The sequence below is a fragment of the Lissotriton vulgaris genome, chromosome 7 (genome assembly GCF_964263255.1).
Source record: "Lissotriton vulgaris chromosome 7, aLisVul1.2, whole genome shotgun sequence".
Taxonomy (NCBI): Eukaryota; Metazoa; Chordata; class Amphibia; order Caudata; family Salamandridae; genus Lissotriton; species Lissotriton vulgaris.
Genome location: NC_141695.1, coordinates 722,698,701 through 722,725,937, shown reverse-complemented (window position 1 = coordinate 722,725,937; position 27,237 = coordinate 722,698,701). Strand labels below are relative to the sequence as shown.

General features: G+C 48.9%; 1 protein-coding gene across 1 annotated transcript in view; it reads left to right on the top strand.

Annotated features, from left to right (window-relative positions):
* Positions 1-27,237, top strand: part of LOC147702335 (cilia- and flagella-associated protein 337-like) — a 1,229,420-nt gene that overhangs the window by 1,030,511 nt on the left and 171,672 nt on the right. Inside the window, exon 20 of the mRNA XM_086930967.1 lies at positions 26,231-26,364. Coding sequence (XP_086787093.1) covers positions 26,231-26,364 — 134 coding nt within the window. The remainder of the gene's footprint in view (positions 1-26,230; positions 26,365-27,237) is intronic.

The window sequence follows — 27,237 nt, the reverse complement described above, 5'->3', positions numbered from 1 at the left end:
CCTTAAAGCCCGCTACTTCCTCGTAGGCCGAGAGTATGGAGTGGACATGTGGTAGCGACCGCGCCGGATCTCTGATGGACAGCAGAACATCGTCCGCAAAGAGCGAGATCTTGTGCTGTTCGCCCGTAAAGGGAAGGCCCAAAATCCCCTCACTATCCCGGATTGCTAACGCTAACGGCTCAATACTTAGAGCAAAGAGAAGGGGTGAGAGGGGACAACCCTGGCGCGTCCCTCGGGAATGGCGAAGAGGCGTGGATCTATGGCCATTGACCAATACACGGGACGTGGGACCACTGTAATTAGCCTCAACCATCTTCACGAACGCGGGTGAGAAGCCGAAAGCCACTAGCGTCCGATGTAAAAAGCCCCAGTCGACGCGGTCGAAAGCCTTCTCTGCGTCGAGCCCCACAAGCACCGCAGGTATGCGGAAGCGCTCCGCCTTCTCGATGAGATGTATGACGCGGCGCAGATTATCATGGGTCTGTCTGCCCTTGATAAATCCCGATTGATCAGGATGGATCAGGGCCGGCATCAGGTCCTGCAACCTAGTTGCCAGGATAGAAGAATACAGTTTGGCGTCTATATTGAGAAGTGCTATCGGGCGATAGGATGAACACAGGGTAGGATCCTTCCCCGATTTGGGGATAACGCTGATTAATGCTTCAGCCATAGAGTCTGTGGTTCTACCATCAACCGCCATAGCGTTGAAGAGGGAAACCAGGTAATCGCATATTTCAGAAGCAAAGGTCTTGTAAAAGAGGGCCGTATAGCCATCAGGCCCTGGGGCCTTGTGCAGCTTCAGGTTTTTGATGGCCGCCAAGATCTCCTCCCGGGTGACGGGGGAGGATAGCGATTCGTTCCATTCTTTAGAAACCTTCGGGAGAGACAGGCCCTCCAGGAATTTGGACTGTGCGTCGGGATCGAGAGTGTCACTCGAGTAGAGTGCCGCGTAAAAGCGCCCGAAGATGGCCGCTTTGTTCGCGTCTCTATGCTGGATAGAGCCCGCCTGGTCGCGTATACCCCCGATATAGTCCCTCTCGTGTTTATCCCGCAGTTGTCGGGCCAAATGACGCCCGATCTTGTTACCCTGGGAGTAGGAGGTACGCCTGAGTCGCAGAAGGGTGAATTCCGCCCTGTTATTGTAATGGGCCCTCAGTTTCCCTCGGACCGCTGTCAGGGGGCGTAGGGTCACCCTAGAGGGGTTCGCCTTGTGGGCCTGTTCCAAGGTAGCCAATTCCAATTCCAAAGCCTCCCGCTCCTCGCGCCGCAGTTTATTCAAGTTTGCGTTGAGAGCGAGGCACGTGCCCCGCAGGGAGGCCTTGCAAGCGTCCCACGTGGTATATACCGACGTGTCCGAGGGTGGGTTAAGGAGGAAGAAATCACCAATTGCCTTACGTAACGCCTTACACGACGTCTCATCCCGGACCAGAGCCGCTGGAAAGTACCACTTACGCCAACCATCTCCCCCCGCGGCCCAGCGCAGGCCCAGAACAACAAGGCTGTGATCCGATAGCGAAAGCGGAAAAATAGTCGCCAGTTGTACATCCCCCCGAAGAGCCTGGTTGAGTAAGATATAATCAATACGGGAGTATGTGTGGTGTACGTTGGAAAAGAAGGTGTAGTCTCTGGCCTGTGTGTGAAGAAAGCGCCAACCGTCAAACAACCCTAGATCTCTCAACTGTTGCTTAGTTTTGTCCGAGAAGACGCCTGCGTCCGCCCTGTGGCTCCCAGAGCTATCCTGCCCTCTATCCCACACCATATTGAAATCGCCTAACATCAGCAAGTGGCCCTCCACAAAGTCCCCCATTCTGTCCAGCAAATCCTGCAGAAAGCCATTCTGACCCGCATTAGGGGCATACAAGACAGCAAAGGTACACAGGCGGTCCCGCAACAGGCCTTTCACCAGAAGCCAACGGCCGTCTCTATCCGCACTTACACCCATGGGCTGAAAATGAAGGGAAGCCCGAAAGAGTAGGGCCACCCCTCTGTGCTTCGTGGCCGCAGAGGCCCTGTAGATAAGGGGGAACTGTCGATGACGAAGCCTCAGTTCATCTTTCCTAGCCAGATGGGTTTCCTGGAGGGCCACTATATCCAGATGGTGGTCTATGATGTACTTCCAGAGCTTCTGCCTTTTCTGTGGGGTGTTAAGGCCCTTGACATTCCAAGTCCCTATGCTAACAGACATATGGGCTCATATAGACCCCACTCCATGCTCACCTTCAAACAGCCACGAGGTCCGCACCAGACTCGTACTAGCCCCATAAGCCAAGCCCAAAGAAAAAGAACATCCACGGGTCCTCTAGGGAAGAAGCCCAGCCACAACCAACTCAGGAAGCCCTCCCGGCCACCCCGCGAGTCCCAAGAGGCAACCACAATCCCAAGGCACATAAGGGTCAACAAGTACAGTTCCCAGATCCCTGCGTAGAACACAAGTGAAAATAACGATAATGAACCTGTCATTCCACATTCACCACACAGTGTCGCCGCCACCCCTCGAACTCCCCGCCCCAACCCAAAACACCCCGCTATGTCATCCATAATCAAAGCGTCAACAAACCCCCCCAGCACCCCTCCAAGAACAAAGAACAACAAAACGCCTCTCAAGGCACTGAACCTGAACCTCGCAGTCTTCAGTTCCAGCAGGTCATGGTTCAAAAGTCCCCCACTGGACTGTGATGGGGGCAAGGGAGTCCACCTCGGGACCCCCAGGTCCGAAATCCGGGGTGTCTTCTCCAAAAGTACCTTAGGACCCCGAGGACCTCAGGCCAAGAGCCCTCTCCGACGCCACCTCGCTGAAGTGGGGTCAAGCTGCTCCAGAGCTCTGCTGGGAGTCCGCCACAGTGGCGGAGGCCACCGAGGCCACCGCTGCGTCCCTCTCCTGTGCACTAGCCGCCGAATCTGGACGCCGCCGCTCCGGCGAAGGGCCCACTCTGTGCCACGAGGAAGAGCGCCGTCGCCCACGGAATGGCGAGCCCCGTGCCTCCTGCGATGGTATCGTCTCTTCGATGCCCAGCAGCTCCTTCGCTGCCTGTAGGGAGTTGATCTGTCTCAGTCTATTCTCCCACCGAAAGACGATCCGGAAAGGGTGTCCCCAGGAGTAGGACACCCCGCGCTCCCGGAGGAAGGCGGTCACAGGTCGGAAGTCCCTCCGCTTCTGCAAGGTCGTCGCCGCCAGATCCTGGTAAAGCTGGGGGTGATGGCCCCTGAACTGTAATGAAGAAATGGTTCTAGCCTTCCTCAATATCCTCTCTTTCATCTGAAAGTCATGCACACAGACGAGGATGTCCGGCGGCGGGCCCCCCCCTCTCCTGGGTAGCCCCACTCTGTGCACTCTGTCCATCAGGATATTCCGCACTTCTTCATCTTCCAGGATCTGAAGGAACAAGGCGTGGACGTACCCACGCAGGTCCCCCGCTTCGCCATCCCACGGTACCGCCTTAATACGGATGTTATTCCTTCTGGAGCGGTTTTCCAAATCCTCTGTGTGGGTCTGCAAGCTCAGATTCTGCTCCGTGAGACGTAGGATGTCCTGCTGGAGCTGGTGTACATCATTCGCCATGCTAAGGTCATGGTCCTCCAGCGTCGCCACCCTCTCGCCGATCCCATCGACATCCCTCCGCACCTCCCTGAGGTCCGAGGCCAACTGTGTGCGAAGTTCGGTAATGTCCTCCTTGATGGTAGCGAAGAGTTCCTTCATGAAGGCCTTGGTCGCCGGTGCTTCATCATCCGACTGTTTAGAGGAACCACCGGCTCCCGGCGATGTAGGTTGCTGCGATGATTTGGGGGCCCCCTCCTTCCCCTTACTCCCTCCTCTGCGCTGTGAGTTGGACATGGCCGTGAACTTCGTCACACTCCTTCCACCAAACTGTAGGCAGCCGCAACCGGGAGGACAAGTCACAGACAAGGGACTCACAGTGTCGGGCTTCCTGTCGGCGGTGTAGTTCCCCTCTTCCCGCGTTCATGCAGGCATGCCCCGGCGGCAGGGCGGCTTCCTCCTCTCAGGGCGTTAGGCACCCACCTCCAGTGTTCACAGGACCACGTGGGCCGTCGCGGGAAGGGACCTCCACCCGGTGGTCAGTGAATGCAGTTCGCCACCATCCGGTCTCCGAGTCCTCCAGCCGCGTCCCCTCGTCTACTGCAGGGTGCAGGGGCCAGGCCCTCAGGGTTAGCGGTCAATCGGTCGCAGGTGCGAGGAGAACGCGGTGGGCGCCTCCATCCAGCAGGTCAAGCCAGAGAGACCGCGAGGGCGAGCGCCAAACAGGGGTTCATCAAGATGGCGGCGCAAGCCTGCACGTCGGGACACCCATCTCAGGCGGCTAGTCGTCCGGACCGCTGGTGCGTGCAAAGTGCTCCTCCGGGCAAGGCCAAGCAACGTTGGGGGGGCGCCCCTGGTCGCAGAAAGCGTGATGAGTGATGGATTCCCAGGGAAGCTAGTGAATTGTTTCCTCAATCCCCCACGCGGCAGCACCCCTGGGACGAGGAGCGTCCTCGAAGGCAGTCACTAAAGGTTTGGAACATCCAAAATGGCGGTGCCGGCCCGCCCGCCCCAGGCAACAGTGTCCTGGTCACTCGGATCAGTCCGTGGGGTTCCTCGCACACTGCCCAGCTACGTTCAGGGTGAGTCCACCGCAGTACAGGGTGCCGGTGGGCCGATAGAGCCGCCGCCGCCGAGCTACCGCCCAGCCAGTCGAGGTCGCCGCCTCAGATCCACACCCGGGCCAGGACACGGCCGTTGCGACTTTCCTCACGCCCTCCGCCGGCTCCGCTCACTCCACAGTCGCGCTGGCTCACCTCGGGCGCGTCGTGGCGGTGGGGGAGCGAACCATGCTCCCGTCCGGTCTGCCTCTGCCGGAACTCGGTCCGTCCGTCCGTCCTCGGCCTCTCAGCGCCGTGGCCGACGAGACTTCCACCACCTCGCGCTGTGATCAGCGCCGCCACAGACAGAGTTCACTCCACCCCTTCCACGCCCACGCCGGGGCCGGCAGCACAGGATGGGCCCCAGAGGGGCCGGGCGACGCTCCAGCCGGGCCGGACCTCCCAGCACGCGAGGCCGCTGCTCCACAGGCCGCAGCTCCGTTCGGCTCCGGGGGGGATGCGCGGGCACCAAATCGTCCCGCTGTCGGCACCGGAGCTCTCCGCCAGCCCTCGCCTGCAAGGCAGCGCCGTGCAGCACTCCCGGGACCCCGCTATCAGAGGCTAGTTCGAAGCGGCGTCGGAGAGGCTCAGAGATGCGTCCTACTCCGACGCCATCTTAGCCACGCCCCCTCTCCATGTTTTTTAATAACGTTAAACTTGATTTGCCCCTTGTTCTAGCTGATTATACAGATGTCTCAACCATGGGACGTACTGCTCGCCACAAGCAGTTTATTCCTGCCCATGCACTATCCCAGGTGGTGGTCAACAACTCAACACACCAGATCCACTGACTGCTCTCCATATGCTATCAGCCGAAAATTGCAATGGACGTAATGGAGTTATCAGGTTTGACTTTAGCATTTCAGGATAGAAAAGCCTTCTAAGACAAGCATTTGTGTATTTCATGTGTTTGCAGACAGATAACTCTGCTGTTGTCATGTTTTGGTAGAATTAGTTGTCATTCTAGTATCAACAGAACGATTTTATCGGCCAAATATGTCATTTGAAATTGAACAATGTGAATTATAATTTTTCTTGCTTCTATAAATATTTTTATAAAATGTAAATCTCCATTGTTATAGTCTTATAGAGGTTTTGTTTCTGAACCCCATATGTTTCTCATTTAAATGCTTGTTACAAGTATTCCGCCTGCACTGATACAAAGTGAAAAAGTTATTTTTTTATTTTTTTATTTGAAGACATGTGTTTCAATTTTTCTTCATGTTTATTTTTCAATTTCTAGATCATGGAAGTCCAAAAAGGGTTCTATCAGATCGAGTCCAGGAGTTTGTGAATGAAGTGAGTGACCAATGTCGGCCTAACATTTGTATAATGCAATGCTATTTCCTATTTTGCTTGCCAAATATAATTGTACCTATTTGTTTTAGGTTAATTGAGAGTTATCTAAGCTTTTACAAATAGAACGTTCTGTAAGTGCAACCTATCACCCACAGACAAATGATTTACACCTTCAGAGAAGGAGAGTTAGTACTTTTGACAAATTGCAAGGGAACAACAAGAAAAGGAGGCATTTTGGAGCATAAGTTTACTGGACCGTACCGTATTGTCGATATACAAGAAAAGCTTGTAAAATGAGTCAATAATGCTAGCAAAATGCCTTTACGTACAACTTATAATCTCGACATGTTGAATCAAAGCGAAATATTTAACATAACCATTCGTATGTCTCTAAAAGGTTTTCCTACAGATATTGAAGCATCTCAAATATGACTAATGGCAGTTAGTAATAGAATCTAACCAAAGATAACAGGACAGCTATAATTATGGTGTTTTTTGCATGCTGGTAATGATACTTCCAAAAACATTAATTTGATGAACATACATTACTTGATGTTATTTTATGTTAATAATTGTTTTCGTTAGAATAGTTGTAAATAGGAAAGAGGGCTTTTAGGGATGGCACTTATGAACGCCTACCGAGTGCGTCCATAGTGCCCATCGGAAGCATATTGGTATTCGCATATAATTTTGTCTAACCATTAGTATGGTCCTAACGCGGTTGGTTTGAAACTCTGATAATGCTTTTCAACCCCTATCATATTGAGAACAATTGTTTTTATGTACATTAAAATTAAGCTCGGACATTTGTACAACATATACATTTTGAACTCTTTTTTCAGTTTGCAGAATGTTACATAAGTCAGCAGCCAATTGCAGAGATTGAAAAAAGTATATCCTCCTGTTCTAGTTCATTACACCGATGTCTCAAACATGGAACGCACTAGTTGTGAGAAGGTCAATCAAAATTGCAATGGACCTAATGGAATCATCAGGTTTGTCTTTAACATTTTATGATAGAAAATGTATAATACCCTAGTGGTGTCATAAACTTCGTATTACTTGGTACTTTGTTTTGACTTTGAATTTTTTTTATAAAAAGGCACAGCTTAAAATTTGAACATAGTATAGTAAGATATTTCCATTATGTATGTGAATTTAAAATTATGTTTCTTATCCTGCCATTAGAACTTGTTTTGAACAGTTGTGACTGTCCTATGTACTTGATCGGTAAACCCTTGAAAACATGTAGAAAATTTAGCAAATTTGGCACTACAATTTTTACCATTGCTGTTATGATGCGCTAATGTACTTCTTTTTTACATTTAGAGTCTTTCTCTACTATATGGAACCAAAAAGATTCACACATTTTTAACGGATAACGTTAAGGTAAATACTCTCAATATGACTGGTCGACGAAGTTAAAAAGTAACGGATATAAGTACTTAAGGGGTTTTTGGTGGCAGATAATCTCCAATTCACAATTGTACGGATGGGTCTGATACAGGGTGGATCTCTGTATAACTAATGGATGATTAGGTATTAGGATGGCATACAGAGCTCCCAACCTTCTTACTTTTTCTCTTAAAGGGTACCAAATTAGGGATGAATATTAGCCTGTGCAGTAGAGGTTGATGGTGTTGCTCCACTGGTACTTGGGCCTTCTCATGAAGCAGGAGGAGACTCTCTCAATCTCCTTAACTCTTCCCTTGCAAAGTTGACCGGATGCTTGATCTGGAAGTGCTTCGCATACTTGCAGTTCCACACCAGTACTTTTTATTGGGGTCTCCTCTTGAAATCAGTCTTGCATATGCGGCAAGTATCTTTTCTTGCATTCACCTTTTTTAAGACTTGTGGGAATTAATTTCAAAACATTTATTTTGGTGAATCAAAGTCTGCATGTACAATGGCCAGTGGAAGCGTTTTGAGAGCGGGTACACCCAAGATCAAGTGAAGAGATTTGATTGATAAGGCATAGCAAAGGAGGTGGCAACAACGGGGGAAAGGTCCATTGGTGGTGGAGGCTGGGTTTGTAAATCTGCTCCATCTATAACTTTATCTCTCACAGTTTTAATGTTGTTTTCTCTATCTTTCTCTCTCTCACTCACTCTCTCTCACATTGTTTCTCTTTCTCTTTTAAAGTTATGGACGCTGCTGTCAACTCTTACGTGTAGAACCAAAGCTGAGTTGAAGTTGTGAACTCCGTTGGTCACAGTGTTTCCACAAAGTAAGGCCTAGATATACAATACCTACAATTAAATGTATTAGAAATAAAAGAGCTTATTTACAAACCCCTAGGGCCACTTTTGCGTCACTTTTAACATGAGAAAAGCAACACAAAAGTGGCGCAAGAGTCTTGTAAATAAGCCCTAAAGAATATTGTCCTGCTTAATGACTTGATCTCTCACCTAATTCTCTCTCATCTCTGAATCATTTTAAAGACATGATGATCTGTAATGTAAATATGATGCAGTAGGCAGTTCTATACAGACACCGCTTGAACGCAAGCCTATAAGATAATTGAAATGTATTAGGCACACTGCACACGTAAAAAAAAAAAGTAAATATCGGCAAGTGTTACTTTGACTTGTAATGCTTCACCTCATTTAGTCACTTAGATCTCATTTTAAACACTAATTTTCTTTTTTGTTTTCCAGATTACCTACCGCACTTCTATAATAAGTTCTTATCACATGTTGTTTATTATATTGTTTTGTTAAAGTTATGGTTGTAGTTATATATTGTATTGTTATCTTTTAGTTATGTTTCCAGTTATTTATGGTTTTAATAAAAGTTAATAAAAAAATTGTACATACGTCTTTTTTTTGTGAGGGTAGCAGTCCCCAATAGAAATTATATTTACAATTTGAAGTATAATTCTGAGGCTAACTCTTTATCAGATCTTACCAGAGTCTATTGCTACAACTAACGGTTCCTATGGAAAACCTTTTAAACTACACCATTAGGAACTTAGTGTGGTGAATTTCTTATCTCTGTGCTCTCTTAAGTGTTCCATGAACTGTTACTATGGTAACAGGCAGTAAGCAGTTTGGGAGTAGGGTTGAAAGGTACTGGCTGGACAGAAACCGTTATATTTACCCAGGATCCTCTACATGACAGAAAGGAAAGCAAAGTAAGACAGAACACTGTGTACCAGATTTACAACCCCCTTGCACCACTTTCGCGTCCAACCCCCCCTACAAAATTAGAAGTGTGTGGGCCTCAACGACCCCCCTCAAACCCCTGGAACCACCACCCCCGGGAATTTGTGTATTACGGGAGGCACACTGAGTGGCCCTCCGCCTGGTGCCCTCGAGGGCCCTGGGAACCGCTACACCCGACGGCCGGCTCCTACAGTGTACCGGGGTGCCTAACCCCGGAACACTGCTGTTTGCTTTGACAGGGCTGGAGTCTCACGACTCCCGCCCTCCCATAGCAAACTTAGCTTGCATTTTGAAAGACAGAGCAGTGAAATCTGTTCTCACTTTCAAAATCCAAGGCAGATTGCATTTCCACATACAAATTAGCATCTCCCCATGTGAAAAAGCAATGCTCCTGAAGAAGGCAAAAGTTTGTCACACAATGTTGCTAAATAAAACAGAAAGTGTACTTGACTTCTCAATATACCAGCTTATCCTACGCAATGTTATTTTCAATCACGTTATGATAGCCAATAAGAATCATGCTTTTTAAAAACAGAAACATGCACCCTAGTTTTCAGTGTAGAATGTTGTCAAACAACCAATCATTTCTTTTCTGTATTTCAACACTGCATCTTATCAACCATTTTAGAAAAATCTTAGTATTCGAACTGCCATTTCATTTACAGAGACCATCTGAGTGCATCGAGACCTCCTTTCAAGATGCTTAGACTGTGAATTGTGGAACACAACTATATTTTCTTGACCCAAAGAGACTAAAGAATGGGGTCCATTTACCACAACAATCTGCATTTCAATATGCATGGCATCTATAGGAGAGATGCTGTACATTTTACAGATGAAGGGAACTGAGTCTTCCTCATGAACTTTAGACTCTGCATCGGTACTTACCTGTAGGTGCTAAAATCTCTCAATAAACACAAGGGCTCTTTTTAGAGCCACCTAAGATCTAAACACATAAGCTTGATTTATATCTCAAAAACACATGCTTTGGTTTTTTTCGGTGGCGAAATGCGCGGATACTACTCGCATCCAGCGACTTTAAAAAAAAAATGTTTTTCTTACTTTTTTTGCCCTCGGGTCCTTATGGGACCCCCTGAGCAGGCCTAGGGGGTCAGGGTGTCTCTACCCTGCTCCTGTTCACGATTTGCACACATATTCCACTAACTAACTCAGTCTCGTTTCTACCGAGGCACAAAATGGCTGGCAACAGTTCCTGGTTTCGAATGTTTACAACCGTTTGACAGCCAATTAGCATTGATCGCGTGATCGGGACGGTGCGCTTGTAATACAATGCCGATCCTCGCAAAATCCACGATTCCACCGTGCCCATAGATATATAACTGACTTTAACCATACATTTCTCAGAAACTACTGAACAGATTGACACCATATAAGCAAAAGGCACAAGTCGGAACTGAGGACTACCTCTCATCCAAATTTGGTGTAATTCCGTTCAGCCGTTCGGGCTGTAGCCGTGTCTAAAGGTCCTATGAGAAATTGCATGGGAAAACACGTTTTGGGACCCCCCTTTTTTCTTGGCCCCCGCTTGACCAATCATCCCCAAACTTTCAGGGAAAGAACGGAACTGAGCTGGCCAAAAGTTTGGAAAATTTCAAGAAGATTCATCTATCAACGCCAGAGTTATTCCCAATAGAATGTTGCGGTTTTCCTATGGATAATAGGTCTTAACTACAACTACCTACTGGCGACCGCCAGTAGGTAATATGTATATATATATATTTTATTTTTTTCACTGAAAAAAACCATAGGTTTCACATATGTTACAGTTAGCTGGACATTTCACTCATACAAAACCATTGAAATTCCCCCGTTATAGTTAGTTCAGCTAACTATAACTCGCGAGCCCGCAATGCACTGCTGATGACGTCACATATTACTTCATTCATGACATGGTCAGTGACATCACTCATGACATCACTGATGACATCTCAAATGGCTTTGGTTTTTGAAAGAGCAAACTACAGTGTCCCGGGGGTAGGCGCCCCGGGACACTGCAGGAGACGGCCCTGGGGGGTGGCGGTCCCCAGGGCCATCACAGGCTCCAGGAGGGGGGCTGCGTGGCCCCCCTCCCATCATTTGTAAAGCCTCGTCGGGTGGTGGTCCCCAGGGCTAGGTGGTCTGTCACGGACCCCCCAATTTAAATGTGTAATGCCCCGGGGAGGAGCAGGCCCCGGGGTTTTAAATTTTTTTTATTTTAAAAGGAAACCCCGGAGTGGTGGTCCACAGGGCTGCGGGGGCCGTGTGCCCCTTGCTATAATAAATACTTTGCCCCGGGGTTGGTGGTCCCCGGAGCAGTGTGGGGGGGATTGGGCCCCCCACACTTTATTTGTATAAAGTCCCCAGGATTTGGCACCCCAGGGGGCTAATTAACCTTAAAGTGCGGGAGCGGCAGGGTACGCGTAACCTACGCGTATCCGCAATTTAAAAAAATTAATAAATTTGGGGGGCGTTAGGGGTCCTTGTGGGACCCCCTGAGCACGCCTAGGGGGGCAGGGTGTTTCTACCCTGCCCCCTTTTCTTGTTTTTCGCGTTTCTTTTTCTGTTTTCTTGTGCCTAGGTTCTATCGAGGCACAAGATGGTTGCCAACACTTCCTGGTTTAGAGTGTTGACAGCCAATTAGTATAAAGCTTGTGCTCGGGAGGATACGCGTACAGTACTTTGTCTATAGATATATCTATGATTTTACTTTTGATTTTCTCAGGAACTACTGCATGGATTTACACTATTTAACAAAAAGCGTAAACTGCGAACCAAACTCTACCTTCTTGCCAAATTTGGTGTAAATCCGTTCAGCAGTTCGGGCTATAGCCTCACATAAAGGTCCCTCTGCAAAATTGCATGGGGAAAACATGTTTTGAGACCCCCTTTTTTCTCGGCCCCTGCTTCACGAATAACCCCGAAACTTTCATGGAAGGTGCGGAGACGAACTGCCCCATCTTCTTTGAGAATTTCGCGAAGATTCGTCAACCGGCGCCAAAGTTATTCCAAATAGAATGTGGCGGATTTCCTATGGAAACTAGTTTCTAACTATAACTACCTACTAGCAACCGCCAGTGGGTAATATATATATATATATATATATATATATATATATATATATATATATATATATATATACGCTGACGCTCCACAGCGCACCGCACAAGCCAGCACTCTCCAGTATATATATATATATATAATAATTTTTTTTGTTAAGCATCGCTTGTCAAAATGCTACGTTGCTGGGCAATAAATAAATATATAAAAATAGAAGGAGGCCCCCCAACGGGTAAAGATATAGGCAGATAAGCGGGGGAGGAAATATCCAAAAAATAGAGAACAAGAACCCTGCCTAAGGGTTTATACTAAGGTCCAATATAAGGATCCTAGGTAACTAATGGAGCCGTAACTGTCTTTCTAGAGCCCAAAATGCAAGCAAGGCATAATGTACTTTTTATATTCAACTTTTATTATTTATTTTTATAAGTAAATGTTTTTCCAAAATCTCATATATTGATATCGCAACATAAAAATAATTCATTGTACAAAAAGTCCATAAAAGCATATACAATTCAATACCTCATAGACAGTCCCACACACCCCACATCACTTTCAAAATTACTCTTCAACATACTCTAAACACACATACCATCATTCTTTCATACATCAAAACAAACAAACTCCCACTGATGCATAGATGCCATTACATGAATTGGATAGAGTGATAATACAATTCAAAAGACAAAGGGATGGGGGCGTGTCCAAGATGGCGGCGTGATCGGACGCAGGTCTCCGGAGCTCCCTGCCCGATCCCGCCAACACGCCGTAAATTACGCCTGAATCTCCCCCTAGACACCGGGGTCCAGCACAGGGAGGCGTGCTGCACAGCTGTGGTGCCCGGGAGCGAAGCCGGCGCCCCGAGTGCTATCAACGGGGAGCCGAACAGAGAATTGGCGCCCAGAGGTCCGTAGCTGCATCCGCACCCGAGACGAGTGCCACTGCCCTGCGATCCCCGAGTCAGACTGACCGAGCCTACGGCGCCGGGGGTGGAGCGGCATGGTCCGTGACCCCCGCCATTGCAGCTGGAGCTGTGGGACTCAGAAGCGGCGCATCGCCACCCTAAAGTCCCGGCCGGTGCGCAGGAGGACCCAGCCAGCGGTCGCAAAACTCGAGGCCCCGGCTCCGGGCCTACCAGGGAGACACGGACGCCTAACAACACAGGCTGGGCAGAGCAACAAGGCGCGGGCTGAGCAGGCCCTGTCGAGGGAGCAATCTACTCTGCGCCTCCAGCCGGCTACATCCGAGGGGGCAAGAGGAGAAGCACTGCCACCCTGGCGACCCGGCCGGTGACCGGGTGAAACCCGGCCGGCGTTTGCGAAAATTGAGGTCCCGGCCTTGGGCCTGCGCATCGAGCAACCTGCACTCTTTAGCCGATCGAAGCTGCCCTGAGCAAACGAGGTGGGTCCAGTCCACAGCGGACTACACGACGTCGACCCCCCGCAGCCTCTGGAGGCCCCAAGCGGTCTGGAACGGCCGCAGCACGTTGAGTGGAGCCGGTGCTGGAGGGGCCCGGTGGGCCACGATCCCGAAGCACGCAGCAAGCACACAGGTGAGGAGAGCAGAGGAGGGCGCAAGGGAAGGCTCGGGGTGCACAATCGAGCCCCCGGCGGAGGGCTGGCTGAGGAAGCCGACACTGCACTGTGGGAGCGGCTGGTCTGGGCGCATTCTGTGGGGACGGTGGAGTCGCACTTCATAAGCCTCGTTACACTGAACTGCGCGGTGACCCGGTGAGGGACGGCTGGCTGCCTTGAACAGGCCTATTTCCCTGCCCTCCTGGCTGGTTGGTGCGCAGATTGCCGCATTTGTCCTGGCCCCGGGTGAACTGAACTGCGCTGGTGGGCTTCCCACTCAAACAAGCTGCGTCGCCATCCCCCTGCATCTATCAAAGGTCCCGGGACCCGCCACTTGCCGGTATCCTGCGCTACCCACACTATGGCGGCACAGAGGGGGAAGAGAGGGTCTCAGACGCTCCCTGAATTACTGGCTAAGTCGCAGTCCAAACTTAACAAGGATCCGCCATCACCGGGGACCGGGAAACCACCGCCGACAACAACGGACGACAAAGTGCCCATCACCAGATCCTTCCTAGAAACATTGTTTAACTCGCTCAGGGAAGACTTCAAATCCTTAAAACAGGACGTTGCGGGTGAGGTCCGAGAGCTTCGACGCGACGTGGAGGACCTAGGTGACCGCGTGGTCGCTGTCGAGGAGGCTGACCAAACTAGAAGTAACGAAATTGAACAGCTCCAGCAAGAGGTCCTGCGACTCACTGACCAACAATTGGACCTCCAGGCTGACGCAGTGGACCTTGAAAACCGTTCCCGTCGAAACAACATACAGGTTCGGGGGGTCCCTCAGAAAGAGGAGGGGACTGATGTCACCGCATACCTGCAGGCCCTCTTCAGGAGTGTTTTGAGGGAACCGGCGGACTTCACCATTCGCATTGATAGGGCGCACAGGGTGGGGCTGCCTCGTAAGGCCCAGGCCCCGCCACCGGACATCCTGGCGTTCCTCCCAGATTTTCCGTTAAAAGAGCGGATTCTCAGAGAAGCTCCGCGAGCCCAGCCTCTTCAGTTTCAGGGTCATCCCATCGCCCTGTACCAGGATCTCTCATCTATCACTCTCCAGAAGAGGAAGGAATTCAAACAAGTAACGGACTTCCTAAGGCAGAAAGAGATCCCCTACTCATGGGGGCACCCATTTCGGATTATATTCGAGTGGAATGGACGGCTACATTAGCTGCGGTCACTCAAAGACACCTGTGCACACCTGGGTCTGGACCAGGTCGATACTGAACCAGTGTTTAGGAACTCACAAGGATCATCCAGGGGGGGCTGGCAGACTGTAAATTATAAGCGATCCTCAACTCATTGCCTTAAACCGTATGCCTCTGTCATCTCCCGAGAGCGTGAAACAGCGGTGGCGGAGGTAGCCAAAGAAACCTCTCCCCCAGAGCAATAGACACATCCACAAAGGAGATTCCGTATTGCACGCGCTCTGCATCTACGGCGGGTGGGTCGGGAGGGGAGGCCGGAAAGGCCGCCGTCGGAGATGACCCCTTCAGTATTTTCTACCACGATCCTGTGTGGAACAACGGGATTGGGACTAAGCAGTTCTAGGGTGTTGGGGCTGGGAAGGGGGGGTTGGGTTGGGGGGGTTGTTGCAGAGCCCCCGCTCACAATAACTTTAGCTTATGTATGCAAAGATGCAAACAATGGTGGTTTTGGGTTGTTTTGGGGGGGCTTGTTGGGCTAGGGGGGTTCGAGGGTGGGGACCAGTGTGCCAGACTAGATCTATCATTGGGTGGGGGGGTACATCACTGCTGTGCCGATTCTGAGGTTTGTCACTCATTCGCGTACATGGTCCGGGAATGGACCTGCGGGGTTACCGGGAGAGACACGGCCTAATACCTGCTACCACACGCCCATGTAACATGCCGGAAGCCCACTCTGCGCTGCGCTACATGCCCTTTGCACCATGACAGACATTACTCTTAAGATATTAACACTTAACGTGAAAGGGCTGAATAACCCAATTAAGAGAAGGGCTGTTATCTCCTACTTGGAGCACTCTGGAGCAGATATCTGCTTACTACAGGAGACTCACCTACTGCAAAATGATTGGCATAGGATGCGCTCCTGCGCCTTCCCACAACAATTCTTCTCCTCCCTCCCAACGAAAACCGCTGGGGTTGCGATTTTAATATCTAGAAGTTTCCAGGGGAGGGTGGGAAACAAGGTGGGGGAGATCAAGGGTCGTCTCTTGGTGCATACATTTCAATTAGGTGATACACACCTTACGATTGACTCCCTTTATGCCCCAAACACAGGACAGGAGGTCTACCTAAAAGGCGCAATTTCGGAAGCGCTTCAGACCCCACATGCACCCCTACTCCTAGGCGGGGATCTCAATGTCGTTATGGACACACATGCTGACAGATCGGGGCACCGCTATGGAGGGACTGGTGCTCTCTCACCCAATGGACATGAATGGCTTAAAGATAGGGATTTAGTAGACCTCTGGAGAGCCAAACACCCGAACACTTCGCAATTCACATACTACTCGCATGTGCACCATACGTATGCCAGACTCGATCACTTCATGGGTTCCTCGGATTTCCTCAAGAATCTTGAGGAGATCACCATAGTACCGGCAGCCATCTCTGACCATGATGCAGTAGAGCTCTCACTCACACTTCGAGCGGCCCGTCGTCCCCGAGGCCCGTGGCGCCTCCGCGAAACCTTGCTGCAACGGCCTGACGTTACTAAACGGAACAGTGAGTGCATCACTACCTACTTGGCCACCAACGACACGCCCGAAATCTCCAAGACAGCCCTCTGGGGCGCCCTGAAATCAGTTACTCGAGGTGAACTCATTGCCATAGCAGCAGCCGAGGCCAAGGACCGCAAAAGTAAACGTGATGACCTCATGGCGCGCGTTGCGGAACTGGAGCGGGTTCATAGCCGCACATGCGCCCGACGCGTGTGGAAGCAGTTGAAAACAGCTCGGGCCCAATTAGCTAGTCTAGACACAGATAGGGCAGAATTTGCGGCTCTCCACCTTCGACATACTTACTATGTCGGGGGTAATAGAACAGGCCGCTTACTGGCCAGCGCTCTAAAGGCCAAGACCCAACGGGCTAAGATCAATGGTCTCGTGGGCGACAACGGGGCGGTGCTCACTGACGACACCCAGGTAGCCGAGGCGTTCCGCTCCTACTATGCTTCACTGTATGGGGAGGAGGAGACTTCTTCGGAGGCCATCGAGGCCTACCTGGCCACGACTGCTCTCACCGAGATCTCCAAGACTAATGCGGATGCTCTAGACACCCCTATCTGCCAAGATGAGGTCCTGGCGGCCATATCCCGACTGCGTCCGCTCAAATCCCCGGGGCCAGATGGCTTCTCGGCAGGTTTTTATAAACTCTTTAGTCGGCAATTGGCCCCAGTGCTCACCCGCCTTTTCAATTCCTTCGAGGGATTGGGCGCCATACCTCCGGACATGTTGGCCGCGGAGGTGGTGGTGCTGCCAAAACCCGGTAAGAAACCCACGCACTGCTCTGCTAATAGAACAGGCCGCTTACTGGCCAGCGCTCTAAAGGCCAAGACCCAACGGGCTAAGATCAATGGTCTCGTGGGCGACAACTGGGCGGTGCTCACTGACGACACCCAGGTAGCCGAGGCGTTCCGCTCCTACTATGCTTCACTGTATGGGGAGGAGGAGACTTCTTCGGAGGCCATCGAGGCCTACCTGGCCACGACTGCTCTCACCGAGATCTCCAAGACTAACGCGGATGCTCTAGACACCCTATCTGCCAAGATGAGGTCCTGGCGGCCATATCCCGAATGCGTCCGCTCAAATCCCCGGGGCCAGATGGCTTCTCGGCAGGTTTTTATAAACTCTTTAGTCGGCAATTGGCCCCAGTGCTCACCCTCCTTTTCAATTCCTTCGAGGGATTGGGCGCCATACCTCCGGACATGTTGGCCGCGGAGGTGGTGGTGCTGCCAAAACCCGGTAAGAAACCCACGCACTGCTCTGCATTCCGCCCTATTTCATTATTGAATCTTGACTTAAAGCTCTTTACAGGCATTCCTGCCGCGCGCCTTGGCCCGTGCCTTCCTGGAATTTTGGAGCCCGACCAATCAGGCTTTGTGCCCAACCGACAGTGCAGCGACAACACCAAGAGGGTACTTCACCTCAATCATAAGTCGCATTTTCAAGCCTCGGACTCTGCGTTGCTCGCTATCGACGCAGAGAAGGCGTTTGATCGCGTGAACTGGAACTACTTACAACAAGTTCTGCGTCGCTTTGGCCTGGGCGACCGCTTCTGCTCTCGCATAGCAAGCTGTTACCATCACCCGCAAGCTACAGTCCGCCTGGGAGGTTTGCGCTCAAATCCATTTGAAATCCAGCGCGGCACCAGGCAGGGGTGTCCTCTCTCCCCCCTTCTTTTTGCGATGTATATAGAGCCGTTAGCGCAGAAGGTCCGGGATAACCCAAGGATTAAGGGTGTCGACTTCGGGCGCGAACCCCATACTATCAGTTTATATGCGGACAACGTCATAGCTGCCTTAGACCAACCTAATAGCTCTATACCCGCCTTTATGGAGGAACTTGCCTCATTCGGAGCCGTTTCAGGGTTCCGAATTAACATAGATAAATCCTTAATTCTGCCACTGGGCAAAAATGCATGCTCACGCGCCCCTGCCGTTAGCCAGGGGAGCGGTCTTCAGCTAGCTACCCAAGTACCGTACTTGGGGATTACTCTAACTCCCTCGACGGACCTCACGGTGTCAACTAATTATAACACTCTCATCACCCAGATCCGGACGGACCTGGCGCGATGGTCCAAACAGCCTCTTTCCCTGCTGGGGAGGGTAGCGGCGGTGAAAATGTTGATCCTGCCGCGGATCCTATATCTGTTCCAAACCATCCCAGTTATGCCCCCGGCAGGTATTCTGAAAACCCTACAGGACACCCTGTTTGCCTTTGTCTGGGAAGGAAAACGCGCACGGATCCACAAACTACTGGTGTACAGGAGCATGGACGAAGGCGGTCTCTGTGTTACAAACCTGATACAATATTTCCAAGCATCTTAACTCCGGTACCTAGTAGAATGGTACAGACCCGAGTCAGAGAAGAGATGGCTCTTCCAGGACAGGGCCATGGCACGGACGCCACTTTGGAGGATTCCGTTCCTCGCTAGGCAACATAGGCCGAGGTACATGTTGAGGTCTCCTATCACACGCACGACTATACAGATATGGGATAGGGTGGCACACAAACACGGGTTAACAACCTTTCCCTCCCCATTCACTCCCATATTAGATAACCCTGATTTCCCTCCGGGTGATGGCGCAGGCGCATTCCTACAATGGCGAGACACGGCATGCCGTGCCGCGGGCGACCTTTTTGACCTACAGGGATTCCTTCCTTTCGCAGTCATTAAACAGGGGTATGGCATAGAGAACCCTAATTTTTTCCAATACCTTCAACTTAGACACTGGCTCACTGACCCGGACACCGCTGCGTTGGTGAGCCGCCCCATGTCGACCTTCGAAAAATGGCTACTTACTAAGGACACGGATAAACACCTCATCTCAGAACTCTACAAAATGCTCACACCACCACACGCCCCGGTTAAAACACCAAGCCAGAAGAGTTGGGAGGCTGAATTGGGTAGGGCCTTGACATTTAAAAAATGGGGCTACGTCTACTACAGGGCCTCACACACCACACGCAATACAAAGGCGAAGGAGGCGGCAGTGAAATTGGCTATGTACTGGCACCTCACCCCAGTCCGACTACACAAGGGAACCCGGCGCGCAGCGAGCTTTGCTGGAGGGGATGTGGGGAAAAGGGCACTCTAACCCACCTCCTATGGGAATGCTCGGAACTCGGAGACTATTGGAAGGTGGTCCTGGACGATATAGACTCCACCTTTGGGACTGAAATCCCGAGATTCCCTGCATATGCTCTGCTGGGTCTACCTAACGCACTAACCTTCCCCTTGAAGTCGCTGCGGGGTCGGCAAATGGGCATTGCCATACAGGCAGCCACGCAGCACATATTATCACTGTGGGGTTCCACAACTAAACCTACACATACGGGGTGGCTTCACAAGCTCTGGTTTACACTTGGGATGGAGCGCATTCAAGCCACGCTCACCAACTCAACCGATGCCTTTCGGAAAACTGACCCTCCTGTCCAAGGAATTCAATGAAGTCACATGCCCCAAATACCTTACGTCTTACCAATGCCACCTGTGACCCTCGGTTATTTCCCGGACAGACACACTAAACCTTGCTGGCACGTTGATGTACCTCTTGGCACTTCAGGGCACACTGGTCGGGGCGGGGGAGGGGGTCTCAGGGGAGGGTGGGCTGGGAGTTGTTGGTTGTTACTGTTCTTCTCACGTCATTTGATTGCACTGCAGGTCTTTCGCACTCATGACGTCGTAATGTCCCTTTGGCATATTTACCTCGCTTTGCTACTTGATGCTAGGGAAGACATGCTTGTCTGTCCCGTCCGCTATTTATGCCTACTGCCTGTACAACTTGCTGAGATGTCTCACTATATGCCTGCTGAAAAATTCAATAAAATACATTTGAAACTAAAAGACAAAGGGATGCTGGGCAACTGATGACAACAAAAGGGATTGACAGATCATAGGCAATCCTGTTGCCAGCAGGAACCACGCCGACGCGCGTTTCGGTGTATCGGCCCAACCAGACCACACCTTCCTCAGGGGAACGATGAACCTCGTGGGGGCTAAAGAACAGGGGGGACTGTGAATCTGTAAATATAAAATATACATAGAAGTACATTTATGTGGCTTCTTTTTCTCTGAGAGCAGTCATTTATTCAATTTAATTTTATTATATGGGATACGTTTATTTCTTTTCCCATAGGACTCTAGCAACGACAGTGGCTCCAACTAATGACGCATGCTAGTTATTTATTAAGCTCGGGAGAAAAGCTCCTCTTTGGACTGGAACAGCAGTTCTTTTGAACAACGAACAAACCACTCTAACATTCTCTGTGCTTAATGGACCATTCATCTGTTAAATACATACCAGGTGCTCAGTTATACATTCCGATAGGTGCTATTTACAAAAATGGATTCAAGAGGGGGGGGGAGGGGGAACGTTATCCAGGTAAGGGGTAGATCTAGTTACTTAAAGGACCGGGTTGGGATAAAGAGCTAGGATTCTGATAAGGGGGCAGTTAGATGTTCGCTCACTTACGTTTGTCCATGCAGCAACGGAGTTAGGGAGAATCTTTGGTCTCCTATAGTAGGGCAGGTATAAGAGGCTATTTGGCACAAATCTTTCTCGACCGTGGTCTGAAGAACTGGATCTAGTTTCTAACAAAGAGGAAAAGGAATGAGTGCCCCCACATAAGAGATTAAGTACTCAAGAATAGAAAGAACAACGGGATATGGGCGCAAAGCGAACCACTCGGGGAGAGGATCGGTCAGGGGGGCAAAGGGCAGAGGGGGGGAGGTTGTTTTTGGGAAAGGGAGGAAGGCGATAGGGGTGGCGGATGCATTCCGCATTGTTTTTTATATATATATATATATATAGATATTAACCCCTCAGGGACCCCAACCACCTCATAGTCTCCTAATTGATATACTCCATACGTTCTGCCTACCTGTGAATCCTACAGAGTCAGTGATTCGGGGGACCAACAAAGTGGAGGTGCCAGCGGAAATCACCTGGCAACATCGCTATATCGGAGGGATCGATTTCACCTTAGAAGAATGCCGGGATCTGGGGGACAATAGACAGATAGAGGAGATAAAAATCAAAACTGTTCGTCCCAATTTGTAAAGTATCCAGGAGTCAGCGGATCAAGGGAAAGTGAATGGGAGGCTAGACAGGGGACCAAACAAGGTCTATTTACATTGCAGAACCCTTCCCAGCACTGGGCAGGACTAACAATAGCATAGAGGGCATGCCTGTAGATTCCCCGGAGGCAGAAGGTCTGCCAGAAAGAATTCTAGATGGTCGACCTGTACCTCTTCCAGTGCGGGATGAATCGATGGGGTGCGTCGCCTCCGTATAAAGAGGCAATCTATAGAAAAAATGATTGGGGATCAAAGATTAATCCCACAATATTCTCGGTGCTCCGTCCAGCCACGGCCATAAAACGAGCGAGTAATTACCATAAGTGCTGACCTTCCCAGAGTAGTGTTACAGAGGGGGAGCAAGGGGACTAATCATGATAACGTCACCCAAGATAACGGTGGGGAGATTGGATCCAACCCAAGGTCCCATGAACTTACCGGGTAACAGGTCTGAAAGATAATGCCTCGTCTTCACAGTTAAGTGGTCGCCACTCTCACCGGTGATGTGCCGAAGAGTTATACCGGCCGATACCCAGATCTTTATGGAATGAGCTTCCGGAGGGATCGCCAATCAGGGTAGACTACGGAATACACAGTCAGATATAGAGATAGGACTGAAGGGAGGCAACGAGGCGGCCATCTTGAAGAGATGTGCATTTTATTGGAGGTCGGCGAGCAGCGAAAATATATCCACATAATAAATCTTGAATCATAATCACAACCCTACTAGGTAAGTGTTTCAGAAATGGAGGAAAAAGAAAAATCTATACGTGAGGAAAGTTTAGCCAGGGGGGTGGGTCTGCCCGGTGGATAGTTTATATACAGTAGGCTTGTATAGGAAGTCACCAAAAAGCAATAGGCAGCCAAAGGAAATCAGACAGAGAGAAGGAACTGATAAGGAGAAACTGGTGTTGATGTCATCAATGAAAGAAAAAATCAGTATCTCCACCATAGAGAGATCAAACCCGAGCCCACGGCCATAATCCAAAGGGGTATAAACATCATTGTGGAATCAAAGGCAAAATATAATGTCTGTCAGGGGAAAACCCCCCATGATTCAGAGCGTTTACAGATAATGCACATCTCTCCGGTCCAAGGGGAATGGGGAGAGGTAGTTCACAGGGGAAGAATTATTTCCTAGAATCAAGGGCTGGAGACCACTGACGCTTCTAAGGTGATATCCAGGCTAGGTGATCGCATTCGACCATGGGCATTCTTCATTGAGTCCTTTTTTAACTGAATCAAGGAAGAAGATCCAAAACACTTCTCTTTTTTTATGTAGCGTGTTAGGGTCAATTCCAGGTTGGGCTTGGATCTTTTCCAGTATGAACCATTTAAGTTCCCTTTCAGTGTGTTTGGCTTTTAGCCAGTGAGTGACAATGGGTGCGGAATGCTTCTCATTCCGGATGTTAGACTTGAGCTCGCCTATCCTGATGCGACATTCCCGACCAGTTTCGGCCACATAGGGTAGCTGGCAGGGGCATAGGATTACATACACAACATTGTTAGTTCGGCAGTTCGTAAATTTTTTGTTTCGTGCCACACAAACGGTGCGTTCAATGGTGGTAATCGACTCTCCAATAATGGCATGGGGGCAGGCTTGGCAATTGCCACACCTATAGTTGTCAAAGATGGGACTAAAGCTGTCCACGGCAGTTTGTTTTCTGGTGGGCACATCCGAAATTTTCCCCTTAACTAGGTAGTTCCTCAGATTCCTATTCCTTTTAAAGGCGAAAATAAGTTTTGGGATCAGAGTTTTACCCTCTCCTAAATTTAGGAAGTGCCAGCATGAGTTAATGATTTTCATTAACATGTGGTCTAGGTTGGAATGTCGTGTAATGCATTGGGTAGCCTTATTTTTCGGTTGGAACATAGTTTCTCGGTTAAAATATCTGGCCCGTTTGAACAAGTCCTTGATCAATTTGGGAGGGTAGACTCAAAAGGCCACCTTCTCCTTGAGGGTATCCGACTGAATCAGAAGTCCTTAATATCTGTACAATTCCTCTGAATCCGTAGGAACTGGCTGAAAGGTATACTTTCCCTTTGGCAGTGGGGATGGAAACTCCTGTATTGTAACAGAGTGTTTCTTGCCGTGGGTTTAGTATATAGGGAAACTCTCAGTTCTTGGTCTCTGTGTTCTATCCAGATATCCAAAAATTTAATTTTGACATTGCTCACGTGCAGAGTTCAACCAGAGAAGGAATTCGTTCAGCGAGTCCTGGTCCCCCTTCCATATAAAGAAAATGTCATCAATGAACTGTGACCATATTCTTACATTTTCATGGAAGGGGGCCATCTCGTTGTAGATGTTAATTTTTTCGAATTCTCCCACGTATAGTACGGCTATTCTGGGCGCGCAACTGGCCCCCATGCTGACGATTCGTGCTTGCTTGAAGAGCGTTTGGTTGAATTCAAAATAGTTCTCATACAGAACCAACTCGAGGCATTCTAGGATGAACGGGGCATTGGTAATGTCAGGTCTCAATGACAGGATTTCTTTGATGGCTTGAAGGGCTCCACTTTGGGGGATGTTGGAATACAAAGATTCCACATCCAAAGTGACCAACGGTTCCCTGTCGTCTCGGTAGGGCGGGCCTTCTATTTTACTGATGAAGTGGCCAGTGTCCTTGACGTAGGACTCTAGGTCACTTACCAGAGGTTTTAGAAATCTGTCTATATACTTAGACAGGGGCTCTGTCATGGCTCCAATGGTAGATAGAATGGGCTTCAAGGGAGGGTTAGAACTGTTTTTGTGTGTCTTAGGGACCCCAGAGATTATAGCCATACTGGTATAGCTAGGGGTAAGAAATTCCGCCTCCTGTTCACATATGTAACCAGATTCAACCGCCCTCTGGACTAGGGAGAGAATGCATTGTTTCACAGCAGTCTCAGGGTTCCTGGTGACCATTTGATAGTGTTTAACGGATGATAATAGAGCATTCATTTTCGTAATGTATGTAGTGGTGTCAAAAATGACAATTCCCCCTTCCTTGTCACAGGGTTTTATCGTCCGTTGTCGGTCTTCCTTTAGAGTCTTCAGCATGTTTTCCTCAGGTCTGGGGAGATTTGAGGGGGGTATGGGTACATATTTAGTAATTTTTTCGATCTTTTTAGTCACCGCTTTTTCAAAAATGTTTACTTCAGGACCCACCATTTCGCTGGTTAGCAAAAAGGTGGAGGGAGGCTTCAGACCTGATCGGTTTTCAAGGTTCTCCATGGGAGGCCTGTCAAGAAAAAACATTTTAAGTCTGATTTTCCTAAAAAAGAGATGTAGGTCCTTAGTGAATTCAAATTTATCAAAATTGGCCGTGGGGCCGAAAGACAGGCCCCTAGATAAAAGATTAACTGATCTGGGATCAAGCTCTTGATTGAAGAGATTGAAAACTGGTATTGCTTTTACGTTCTCCAATACTGTTGGTGTTGTGTTTGTATGTACATTTGGGGTTGGCCTTGACCCTGATGGTAGCCCCTCTGAATAGGGGTCCGAGTTCTTGGGCAAAAGTTGCCCCTGTGGTTCCCTAAAAAACGGTTTTGTGGTGCATTTCGTTCAAAGGGGCCCCTTCTATTTTGGGGGTTCGGGTTGTATCCTTGACCAAAATCAGGGTCATAGTCCTCATTACTGTCTCCCTCCAAGTCTGTGGTGTCAGAGAATGTGGTGATTCTCTTGTTACCCCATCTTGGGGTTTGATTTCGTGAGTTGGCTTCCTCGTTATTAGTGTAGAACCTGCCAGCCAGAAATGGATAGGCTTGCTCTTGGGAGAACTATCGGATATCCTTTTTGAATTTGTCCGTTTTCCTCTTAAAGAGGTACTCAGTGAAGGAATCCAGCTCTAAATTGATCTCTTCAAGTTTTTTCTTACCGAGTTCAACGGCATTTCCTTCTTTTAGTTTATCCTCTAATTCTGATATTTCTTTATTGAGGATGACCAATATATAAATATATGTCAGACAGGGAATAAAACAGTGCTATGCTCAATATAAATAGGGTAGATCTAAATATTTACGTAGATAAGCACATCTTTATGTCTCAACCCCATTTAGGATATCTTACAAATTACACAAGATACATACTCTTGAAACCCATCTTGTCATAGTGTTGCCCCCAGACTATCCAGTAGGATTTCAGCATGCCACATGCTGCAGTTATTTATGGACACCTGCCACTGGGAATTACTTTACTTTATGTTTTCTTTTAATTGTAAATACCCAACTGTGGATGATTTAAGAATAGTCTCAAAGTTCTAAAACAAAGTACTGTGCTAAAACCCAATTGTATTGGAGGAGGATGGGGCTGCTTAATTTTGTGCTATGATTGCAGATGGTGGACACCAGCACTCATTTATTAGGACAGGGACTTGTTTCTCATTATCAGACATTGACCCAGAGAAGGCCAGAAAAGGGAGAAAGGAGGATAAAGCATATTGAAAAACAGTGGCGAAATTAGACCCCAGAGATAAAAGGAGCCTGCAAGAGTGAAATAAAGAGGCAGGAAGTGTTGGGTACCTATTTTTAATTATTTATTTATTTTAGGAACTAAGCACTCATTGGGCCTTTGGGCAGGGCTAGCAGGTAAGTAACACACTCTTTGCAATGTACTCTGCAGATGGTAGGATTTTGGCTGTGAGAAATGATGGTAGCACTGAAATCAGGTGTACTCAAAGGGTCAATGGATAAGACGGTAATCAGTACTATGCATTCATTGTCCATTTTCTTCAATTAGAAAAGATGGCAGCAGTCCAGCTGCAATCTGACCGTGAACCAGCAACCAGACTGGGTTCTTCGATGGATGCAGGATTGGGAGGGAATTCGGTCCTTTACGCACCAGAGACAACCTCAGCGAAAAACAAGCAGGAGGTAGGTTACATGTAGTTGTTCAATTACGTGCGATTTAAAACATTTGCTGATACATATCCCAACATCACATTCGACAAACTTTGGAGGGAATATCCAACATCAGCCTTGAGGAACAAACAACAATAACTTAACTGGATTGCATATCTTCATGAAAAGCAGCTAGTGAGGGTAGCTGCATCCGGAAGGTAAAACAACAAATGTACACATTCTTAAAGGTTTGGGCTTTCACCTGCGAGGGCTACTACATTCCAAGTGGGCTGCACTGGAGAAAAAGTGAAGGACACTGCAGGTATTACAGACCAACAAAAGTAAAGTTCGACCACACTGCAAACAGCATCCTCCTTCAGTTTCATGTTACAATACTGGCATGGCAATGTCTTCACAGTCTTTTACATCCCATGCACATACATGTGTTCACTAATTGTCTGCTAGGGAAGCTTCCCTGTGCTCCTTGTTGTTTGTAACAGGCAAAGGCATTTTGTAAGGCATAAAGGAGGGGTACAGATTTAGGGGGGAAAATAGTTAGGGCCAAAGGTTACTCTTTGGGTGTAAATGTCTTTGCAAATAGATATACACATAAGTGCATGCTTAAATCTCACCCTCAATGCAATTCTGCTGCACTAGGTGGAGATATTCACCTTCTAGTAGGAGTATATGTTTCCACCCTTTTAGATGAGGAGGAGTGGGAGCATGCACAATTTAAAATATTACTGTACAGTTCAGTGGATTAAAAATGGTGCCATTGACCTTGGTGCAAGTTAGTTAAATGTCCCTCCTCTGACTGGATAGTAAATTACAGTCATTGGGCCCCTAATATGCAGGGACTCTTGCGCCACTGCACCTGCTGCAGTATTGTTAGCTATATCTGTGGTC